At 39.0% G+C, this 11599-nt stretch overlaps 1 protein-coding gene across 1 annotated transcript; it reads right to left on the bottom strand.

The window, feature by feature from the left end:
* Positions 1–228: 228 nt before the first annotated feature.
* Positions 229–696, bottom strand: LOC135680348 (protein MKS1-like). Its single transcript, XM_065194228.1, has one exon. It carries the CDS (start codon positions 694–696, stop codon positions 229–231), a length of 468 nt encoding a protein of 155 aa, XP_065050300.1.
* Between the last annotated feature and the right edge of the window lie 10903 nt (positions 697–11599).

Genomic DNA, 11599 nt, shown 5'->3' on the forward strand with positions numbered 1-11599 from the left:
TAAATGGATTAGGTTTGAACAATGATGAGATTGACAGTGAGGAAAGCTTTGCCATCATCTCATTCTGAACATTTGCTGCAGGTAAACTTGACGTGTTGCTAAACCTCAGAAAAGCCAGCTAGGTGATGAACGCAAATGCCTTGTGGAGACGCACGCTAATCAACTCTTGTAAGCGATCAAACCCTACCGGTCTGAACCTTGGCGGAAGATATCTAGTTATGGCAAGGCCTACGGGAATCCAGGTTGATGGCGAGGGCTCTGATCCAAGTATTCTCCATGAAGCAGCCAGCTATGAGATGCCATGGGCGGCTCATCTTTACGCACAGCACGCGACGGAGGACTCGAGCCATGGAAGAAGAGCGTGTCAGAGGCAGCAACCGAAGGCGAGGGTACATCAGGAGCCGACGCCGCTCCTTCCGATCCCGACCCGTTCAGTGCACGAGCTTTGACCCTCACCGGCAGCTGCTGGTCTCGAGTTTTGGGGAACGGCCGAGCCCTCGCGGGCGCCGCGCCGGGTCGCGACGAGCCAGGCCCGGTCAGGCGCTGCACCAACGCCATGAACTCGCTGGCCTCAGCGTGGATCACCTCGGGCGACACCGTGTAGATGACGACCGGCTTCCGCTTGTTCTTCTGTATCCTGCGCGACTCCTCGTCGACCACCGGAGGCGGTGCAGGCCCTTGGACGCGAGGTTCCATGGGCTCAAGCCAACAGCAGGTAGATTCTGACTTGATCTCTCTGTACTCGCCAAGCCGAGGTGAAATATCTAGCGGTCGATGGGAGAAAGTCAACTGTGGGGGGGCGCGGGGGTGCTGCTGCGTTTCCATTGGCGGCGACCGCCATTTCAAGGGCGGAGATGCTTGCGCGAATGGTTCTCAGGCGACAGCGAGGATGGAGTGGCATTGAGAAGGACGTGGGAAGATCCGCCCCATAAAAAACTGGAGATGGTTGCAGTCGGAGGGATTGCTGAGACACTATTGGTAGTCTAATGTGATTGGTTGTATGTGCAGAAGTCAAACAGAGATACATCAAATAGTCATCCCATCAGCTTTCGGAGGTGCAAGTTGACGTATATATATATATATATATATATATATATATATATATTCAGCTAAAGAAGACAATGTCATCTAAAAAATATATATATATATAGTCAAAAGGCAACGAATGCAAACATCAATTATCTAATAGTATGGTCATTGTCATTAATAGTCAATATGTTCATCATAATCTAAAGGATACATATAAACCAACTATATATATATATATAGTTCATATAATATAATCTAGTATGGCTTAGACAGTGGAGCTTAGTCAACTACAAATCCGGATGGAGATCATCTGTGTGGGCCGAAGCAAGAAGATACACGCTCTATCCTCTCACTGTCCCTGTGAGAGGCGGAAGCGTGCTTTCTGTCCCTGTCTTAGCCCCTCTCTCTACATGGTGACAAAGTATGGATTCGTATTCAATTCTTTGTTACGGTTAATGATTATTTTACTGTGACTTGTTCATCATGTCATGACAACATTATTCTTGAATTTAAGGTTGCATTATGGATAATATTCCATATATAGTTATCTAAAGTTTTCATGTGATCATATAATCTTTTTTGTTGATGGTTTTACATATCTATCTTTTGAAAATTTTTGAAATAATATATTTATCCCTAATAATCATTCATAACACTCATATTAATTAATTGTAGCCATTGTTAATTTTAGAAAGATGGAACTGAATATAAATTATTTTAGTTTTTAGCAGCCATGGGAGAATTTACTGATGAAGTTATAAACGTCTATCATTTTATTCTTTGTTATGAAATTACACAATTGGGATAAAAATTATGGTCATATCTAATATACTTTAAGGAAAACTAATATACTTGATTTTTGTTCCTTAATTTATTTTACTTTGTGATAGATCAACTAATATTTTTATCCTTTTTCAATTGTAGGTGACACATCATCATCATGTTGGGACGAAGAATTACAAACTCTATTCTAAGGATCATCTTAGATAGATAACTCTGCTCAATATATTTTGGTTCTACTATATAGCGATAACCATTGGTATCTCATGGTGATAGATCATCTTCCGGAGAAGATCTACTTGTATTACAATTCTTTCTTAAAAATATTATATTCAAATATATTTAGATTAATTGTGAGTGTTCCAATTAGACTAATTATGCTATCAAAATATTTTATCTTATATTAGGTGTTTATTTGTTGAGAAACATGTAAAGAAATTCAAGGATATGTCCACAATTGATTTATTTAGACAATATGAAAGATAAAGTTGGACAAATGTCTTCAACAAGATGAATCTAAATGAATCATGCTATTCACATTGGTCAACTCGTGTGATTATTATATTAATCCATTTTATCCTTATTTTTGTAACAATGATTGTATGATGTTTATGATGAAATAAATATATGGATCATTTGTTGATTGGCAAAGATATGAAATTTAGCCAACAAGAGATGCTATTGTTAATGTTATATTGGATGGATGACTGTTGTTATTTGTGTGGCAAGACTGAAACATTTGAATAAATTAAATTGTTTGATTTTAGAATTTGCTTGATGATGTTATATTGGTTTGAGATTTAATATGATTAATATTAATGTGAATTGCTTTAAAGTTATTGTCAATCACTCTTTCTATAATATTTATTTATTTATGATTAAAATTAAAAATATTATTGAATGATGTGACCACTATTAAAGAATTATAAATTTGAATATTATAATCAAACTTAAAAGAAGTCATTAGATTAACGTCAAGCTCAGAATTCAAGCCTAACAATCGCTTAGGTTTCTTTTATCTCTGCAATAAATAATTTCTCCCATCTATTAGTTCTAATACTCTGATCACTAACTTGATTCAAAGATTGGGAGGTAGCTTGTTATATATATTATAAGTTGCACTATTATAATGATCATATAAGTTAATAATAATTATTTTTTTACTAATATTAACATCGAAATATAAACAATCATAGTTAAATAATCATGCAAATCAGCTACTCTACAACGAGGATTAAGAAAACAATCAATAAAGTAAATCATCTACTCGAGATAATAATGTAACTATTTAATTTTCATTTCCATATTAGTCATATTCTTCTAATGTTCTAATAATATTAATATATAATTTTATTAATGATTTTTAATTCTTTTTACAAACATTCCAATGTCGTCATGCGTATAAACTTATTGCAATAAAATTTTATAATAATAATTCTTTATATTCAAGCTCTTATTAAACAGTTCATAAATTGAATTCCATCAGGTAGGTACATCTCAAGAATTTTATTTTATTTTATTTTATTTTATTATCAATTAATTTATTAAAATCTAGCATGCTCTTTTATTACTTACATAATATGAGTCCACAAGAATTAGAAATAGCTGATTTACTGAGAGAAAAAAAATGTTAAAAATTTAAAACATGACATGGACATCTTATATGAAAAAGAACACCACCAAAAGCTAAATAGATGTAGTATTTACAAACTCATCATCAAAATTAATTAAAAAAATTTAAAAAACAAATGATACTATTTGAAAATAGTTTTTATGATTATATAGATATTATCAATAGTATGTCATTTATTAAAAATTATAAATGTAATAATTTTTTTTTACATGGTCCAATCAGTATCGATCTAATGATATGTGATTCGAGTATATTTACCAATGATCACTCCAAATATATATATATATATATATATATATATATATATATATATATATATATATATATATATATATATATATATATATATATATATATATAAAATCCATCAATTATAAAAATAAAATTTGTAACTTATTTTATTAAGTATATGAACAACGAGTAGGATTTAAATATATTTTGACAATAATCCACAAACCCCAAATTTTGACCAAAATTGAAAGAAAGGTACTCACAATTGGAAATAAATTTTGCTAATACTTGATAATTTTTTTAACAGAATAATGAAAAGAATGGTTAATTTGATGAGCTTGAGTAGACGTTTCTTATCAATATGCTTTCTAAATATTTTTGAATCTAAAAATCCGAAAGCACTAGTCACAAATCACTTAGAAATGAAGTTGGAAGATAATATGAGTTGAGTTTGAACAAAGACAGACCACCTACGGTTCGGTAAAGAACACATAACTTTGACAGGGATTCTTTGAAGTCACCCAACGTCTTATGCAAGACTTGCATTTTGGGAATGAAAATGAGATGCCGTGGCTTCTTTCTCATGTCTATGCTAACGCATCTCTCGTGTAGCACAACTTAGTTTTGGAATACTCTTTCAGAACTCATTTATAGTTCGACCTCCTGAGGAGATAAAAATGGTGGTTTTATGTTTTTTCTGCTAATATTTTGGTTCGGACCGATAGAAATGAAATAGAAAGAAGAAGATTGTATTGATTGAAATAATACACAATACTTCATATTTATACATATTTAGAAGGGAGAATTTTTCTCAACAGAGGAGGATTTTCCTTAACAGCTTTCTGATATCTTATCATGTAGTTGGGGAGATATTGGTTATTATTGAGGTTATTATTATGGATTATGGGAGATCTTGGTTATTATTGAGGTTGTTATCATGAGAGATCTTCATTGTTATCATGCCCCCATAAGACGGTGCTTGTGTCAAGGACGTTGATCTTGGACCGATGTGATAAAAGCGATTTGCGGGTGAGAGGCTTCGTGAGGGAGTCCGCTAGTTGATTAGCAGTATGTACGTGAGAAACACGTAGTTGATGTCTGACAACTTGTTCTCGTACAAAGTGAAAGTTAATGGCGATGTGTTTCGTGCGGGAGTGGAATACCAGATTGGTGCATAGATAAGTGGCTCCGACATTGTCATAATATATTATAGGGGTAGAGTTGATATTGATGCCAAGTTCCTTAAGGAGATTCATGACCCAATTGAGTTCTGCAGCAACGGTGGCAATGACACGGTATTCAGCTTCAGTTATAGAACGTGCAATTGTCTTTTGCTTCTTGGAACTTCAACTGATTGGATTAGGTCCAAGGAAAAGAATATACCCCGATGTGGATGTTCTGTCATCAAAATTTTCTACCCAATCAACATCAGCAAAGGCATGGAGATGAATGAGGGAGTGTTTACGAAAAAAGAGGTCATGATTGATAGTCTCGTGAAGATATCATAGTATTCGTTTGACTGCAGACCAATGCATAGTAGATGGTCGATGCATAAATTAGGACAATTTATTGACCGCAAATGAGATATCTGGACGGGTGAGAGATAAGTACTGTAAGGAGCCAAGGACTTGACGGTATTGAGTTGGGTCTGTAGCAGGGCTTCCATCACATAGTTTGAGTGACTCGCCAGTAGACAGAGGTGTTGTAACTGCCTTTGCATCTTGCATGTTCGTTTTAGATAATAGATCTTGAATATACTTTCGTTGTGATAGAAAGAGCTTGGAAGATGTGTATGTTGCTTCCACTCCCAAAAAATAACTCAAGGTTCCTAGATCTTTAAGGGAGAATCGATCTGCTAAATGCTTGAGGAATGCCTTGATTTCCATAGGATTGTTGCCTGTGACAATAATATCATCTACATATACCAGAAGATATAATATATTGCCACTTTGGTGATGAAGAAATAAGGAGGTATCAGACTTAGAGTTGATGAAGCCAATTTATGCCAAAAATGAACCAAGTTCGGTGTACCAAGCTCTTGGAGCCTGACGAAGTCTATAAATAGCTTTTTGTAGTTTACAAACATGCTTTGGATATTGAGGGTGGATGAAGCTAGGAGGCTACTGCATAAAGACATCATCAGTTAGGGTCTCCTGTAGAAAGGCATTGTTAACATTGAGTTGACATAAATGCTAGCCTTTTGAGATGGCTAAACTCAGAATAAGTCGGATTGTTGTGGGTTTAACAACAAGGCTGAATGTCTCTGTGAAGTCAACACCAGGTCGTTGATGAAACCCTCTGGCCACTAGACGCACTTTATATCTAGCTAAGGATCCATCTGGGTTCCGATTAATTCGAAAGACCCACTTACACCCGATGATGTTTTGTGTGGGATGAGAGGGTATAAGGGTCCATGTAGAATTATGGAGGAGTGCATCATATTCTTCACACATGGCTTTACGCCAGTATGAATATTTTTGGGGTTGAGTAATTATGGTAGGTTCAATGGTCTTTAATGAGGATGTTGTGATGGTATGTAGGTCAAGGATTTGTCATGGTTTAAAGACACCACTTTTGGAGCGTGTTATCATTGGATGTCCAGGAGCTATAGAGGGTGTTGTAGGTATGGGCTGTGGAGGGGCACAAATTAGGGTAGGCTGAGAGACTTCAGTGTCATTGGTCTCAGAAGAGGATAAAGGTAGTGAATATGATTCCGAGGGAATACCTTCAGTCGTAGGGGAACCTTATGAAGAAAGGAGAGGCACAATGGAGGGGGTGAGGAGCTGTTACACCGGGAGAAGGAGAGAGTGTGGATCATGAGGAGAAGGACTGGATGATATTATGGGAGACTCGGTTGACGGGATTGATGGTGTACTCCAATGATGTATATGTGATGGAGTAGGTCGCACAGTAGGAGACTTAGGGTTGTGAAACAGAAAGGTAGTTTCTATAAAAATAATATGACGAGACGTAAAGACTTTTCGAGATTGGGGTTCATAGTATCAAAAAGCATTATGGTCAAGGGAGTATCCAGTGAAAACACAAGGTTTAGATTTTGATGTTAACTTATGTGAGGTAAAGGGATGGAACCATGGATAACATAAACATCCAAACACTTTGAGTTTTTGAAGGTTTGGGGATTTGTAAAATAATTTTTCAAATGGTGACTCGTACTCAAGGACAGGAGTGAGCATACGATTAATAAGGTAGATGGCAGTTTGAAATACTACAGTTCAAAAAGTTGGTGGCATAGGGGCTTTGTAGAAGTGTGAGACCAATTTCAAATATGTCGATGTTTGCATTCAGTAGAACTGACGAGTTGAGGAGTGTGTGGAGGCAACTTGAGGTGTTGTATACCACAAGCAGATAGGCAGGATGTGAGGGGTTGATATTCACTGCCACCATCGGAGTAAACAGTTTTAATTTTAGATTGAAAGAAGTTCTCGATCAATCTTCGAAAGTTGGTAAAGATTGTGAAAACTTTAGATTTATGGTGAAGAGGGTATAACCATGTGTATTTGGTAATGTAGTCTACGAAAATAACATAAAATCTGAATTTGTCAAAGGAAGTGATTGGAGCAGGGCCCCAAACATCAGTGTAAATGACCTCAAGGGGTTTAGAGCAAGATATGAAGGATTTTTCAAAGGGAAGTCTATGACTTTTATTACTTAAACAAGTATCACAATGAGTTATGATGTTATTGGTTGTAAGCGTAGGAAGAGAATAACGGGAAAGTACTTTTTGCTGAATAAAAGTTGAGGGATGACCAAGACAACGATGCCACACATTAGTTGGAGTTACGATCGAAGAGTAGGCAGTGGGTTGGGTGATTTGTGGAACTGACGGCCATTCGTAAATGTTGTATTTACTCTGGCCTTAGACCAAGGGTGCTCCCGTGCTCAAATCCTTGACAAGAAAGGAGTTAGGAAAGAATTCAATTGAGGTATGATTCTGTTTGCATAATTGAGAAACAGAAATGAGGTTTTGTTTGATGTGGGGTGCACACGAAACATCATCTAGCGTAAACGAAATGCTATGTGAATTAAGCATTATAGAACCAGTATGAGTAATGGGGAGTCCGTTACCATCACCGATAATGATGTCTTTGTTTCTACCATAGTCGTTGTGGATGGACAAGTTTTGTAAATCAGAGGTGATGTGATGAGATGCACCAGAGTCCACAATCCAATTTTGATGATCAGTAGTCGGAGTAGCTATAAGATTTGCGCGAGGTCAATGCGACGGAGGAGGAAGTCTGGGTCGAGTTCTACAGACTTTTGTAGAGGGGCCAACTTTGTCACATAGTTGGCAGACAATTCTTTGTTGATTTATGTGATCAAGACGCCAAGGTTGAGGATAATTAAAGTAGCCACCTTGATGGTTGTAATTGAAATGTTGAGGATGAGAGGTTTGTTTGGAGCCCACAAGTGCAGGCATGCTAGCCAAACCTTTGTTGATAGATTTGTTATGCCGGGTGCTCTTCTTATTAGATTTTTGACTGATGGATGGTCCTGGCAACTTGTCCTCATTCTTGAGATATATCTCATAGTTAATCAACTTGTCATAGAGTTCTTCAAATGATACTGGCGAATCACGTGCGTGTATTGCTGCTGCCAATTCCTTATATTCGTCTCTTAAGCCGTTGAGGATATGGATAGTAACTTCTTCATCACTGAGGGAATGACCTATCAAGGCCAAATTATCGATGATAATCCTTATGTTATGTAGATAATCAGCAACAATACTTTCCTCTTGTTTTATCATCATGAGACCGAATAGGAGACGAAGCATGCGAGTGCGGGAATGATTGGCTAGGGTGGTTTGTAACTTGCACTAAGCTTCGGCAATAGTATCACATGAAGAAATGAGTGGGGCGAGGGATCTAGCGACCGAGGCTTGAATAGCTTGAAGGATGAGATTACCACCATTTGCCACTAACACCTCTTCCTCCCTGATCATTGTCTCGCTGCAGACTTCTAGTTGCTCCGACATATTGGTGCATATCTTAGATATGTCCTCACCATCTATCTCTGATGCTCCCATTACTGTTCCTGCAAGGAACCACAGTATTTTCCCATATACAAGCTTTATCTCCATAAATGCAGTAACCCTCATTCCCTTCAAATTACCCAAAGGTGGCAACTGCGCATCCTGGCATGCTCAATTCTCTAAACTACTATTTGGCTATAATCTTTTAGGCTATGTTGATGGCTCTCTTCGTTGTCCACCGGCGATGCTTAACATCCCAGGCGCACTCAGTCTGTGGGTTGTTAATCAATATTGACAATGATCAATATTGTATAAAACTGTAGATCTCTGTGCAGTAGTGTTGCAGTCTCTTTACAGCAATTCTTTAGTTGCAAGACTACGTCGGCTCTGCTTCTGCAGGAAGAGACAGAGGAAGGGCGACAGTAAAGAATGCCGCTGGCGCAGGGAAGAGAAGAGGGCGTGGCGTGGTGGCCCTTGTTCAACTTCGAAGGAGGCCGACACAACAATCCTGGAGGACGTCCGTGGAAAATGTTGCACTACTTTAAGATGGAGTCGTTGTTGGGAAATCATGGGGGGCGACATCATATGTGCAGCGGAAGAACAAGAAAACAAAAATTCCCGATTCCCAAAAAGATGTTCGTCGTCGTGCGAAGATTGGTGCGCAAAAAATCCGCAAAACACAAAACTGCATATAGAGATTGTGTTACCTAGGGAGATCGTATATCCCTGTTTCCTTGCAGATCCTTAGGAGAGGGTGAAGGAGGTCAAGCGTCCTCCTCTCTAGCGATGATCCACACAGCAGGGTTGCGACGACGCTCCTCAAAACTCCAGGCCTACTCTGAGGTGGAGAGGGAGAGGAGAATAGGAAAGGCAAGCAAAGACTCTAGCCTATGAGGCTGTGAATCCCTCCTATTTATAGAGATCCCGTGTCAAACCCTAATGGGTTCTTCCCTAGTGGGTATTGGATTTGCATCCAATAAGACAAGGGCTCCGTCGGATATCTCATATCCGAACCTCTACTCATCGCAATGCCTACCATATGTGTGTGACCCTCTAGGCCCAATATCGAGCTGGCCGTGAGTCATACCTGTCAGAACTCCTTCTAACTCAGTGAATTATTATCTCTGTAATAATTCACTCGACTCATCGACTACGGACGTACTAGGCCACTACGCCGTAGTCCCCAGACGATACAGGGGAATCCAATCCATTGGACCTGTCTGTCCTCAGTTACCATGTACCTATAGTCCCTCATCCATCTAATATCCCAGAGACCGTATATCGAGCATGGTGCTGTCAGACCCATACGGTTTCTACTCGAGTCTCGCTCTAATCGAATTCTCTCGGAGAACTCTTTCTCTCTCAACCCGAATGACCCTGGCCAAGGATTTGTCTGAGCAAGAACACATAGGATATTCCTCTCATGACGCCGAGAGTGGATGATCCTCTATTGTCACTCAATAGCCCTCGTAAGGTCGACTACCAATCCCAATGACCAGCTGTACTAGATCTGGGGACAACCAAATCTATAAGTATGGTATCAAAGAGTGGAGCATTCATACAGGACATCCTTGGTGTCTCAAGTCTAAGGACCAGATACACCACTAGGACTACGGAATCACTGTCTGACAATAAGGCATCATCAACCATCCAGCATTCCGTAAGCGGATCAATCAGTGAACTCATTCTCCAATGAGCACCTGTACTGTATCCCTAGTGTCCCTACACGAGCAGCTATGAGACCAGCTGCATCCATCATATGGACGGGTATACAGTACACCAGTCTATCTGGTTATCACGATGTCCCTCTCGAGTAACCTATGACCGGGATTATTTAGGATATGTGTTTAAAGGTGAATCGATCTCATTATCGTGATCTCATCACGATCCGATTCCCATTGCACAAATCCAAGGACATCACAATATATATATGCATTTATGCAATAGTTATAAAGTGATATACGCCAAAATATAATAAGCAAAAAGATTCTGTATCAAGTCACATGTGTCATCACTCACGTGATTGGCTTGCTGGGCACCTATGACTAGCAATCTCCCACTTGACCTAAAGCCAATCACCTATGTGTCTGATCCCCATCAGACCCCTGTGACGCTCAAAGACAAAATGAGACAACGACTTTATCAGTGGATCTGCAATGTTATCTTCGGATGGAACTCTTTCCACTACTACATCTCCTCGGGTTACGATCTCTCTGATAAGTTGGAACCTCCTCAGAACACTTCTGATGAGACCCGGGTTCCCTTATTTGAGTAATCACCCCATAGTTGTCGCAATATAAGGAAGTCGACTTGTCGCTATCTGTATCGACTCCCAAATCTGTGATGAACTTCTTCACCCAGACTCCCTCCTTTGCTGCATCCGATGTAGCAATGTACTCCGCCTCTGTGGTCGAGTTAGCAGTGGTATCTTGCTTGGAACTCTTCCAGCACACTGCTCCTCCATTCAAGGTGTACACATACCCTGAATTCGACTTGCTATCATCGACATCAGACTGAAAATTTGAGTCAGTGTAGCCTTTAACCTTAAGGCTATTACCTCCATATACTAGTAAAAGATCCTTAGTCCTTCTCAAGTACTTAAGGATACACTTTACTGTTTTCCAGTGCTCCAAGCCTGGATCCGCCTGATACCTGCTCGTGACACTCAGAGCATGCGCTATATCAGGCCTAGTACATAACATGGCATACATGATAGACCCTATTGCTGAGGCATAAGGTATCATATTCATGTTTGCCCTTTGGAATTTTTCATGCCAAACCTTTTTGACAATGGTTTCTATATACCTGGACTGGGACAAGCCAAGCATCCTCTTGGATCTATCCCTATAGATTCTAATCCCCAAGATATAGGATGCTTCCCCTAAGTCCTTTATAGAGAAGTGTCTAGATAACCAAGTCTTTACTGTGGATTGCAT

The sequence above is a fragment of the Musa acuminata genome, chromosome BXJ1-8, assembly GCF_036884655.1.
Source record: "Musa acuminata AAA Group cultivar baxijiao chromosome BXJ1-8, Cavendish_Baxijiao_AAA, whole genome shotgun sequence".
In the NCBI taxonomy this organism is placed as follows: domain Eukaryota; kingdom Viridiplantae; phylum Streptophyta; class Magnoliopsida; order Zingiberales; family Musaceae; genus Musa; species Musa acuminata.

Coding starts and splice junctions, on each gene's coding strand:
- LOC135680348 (XM_065194228.1), bottom strand. CDS start 696: ATGGAACCTCGCGTCCAAGGGCCTGCACCGCCTCCGGTGGTCGACGAG.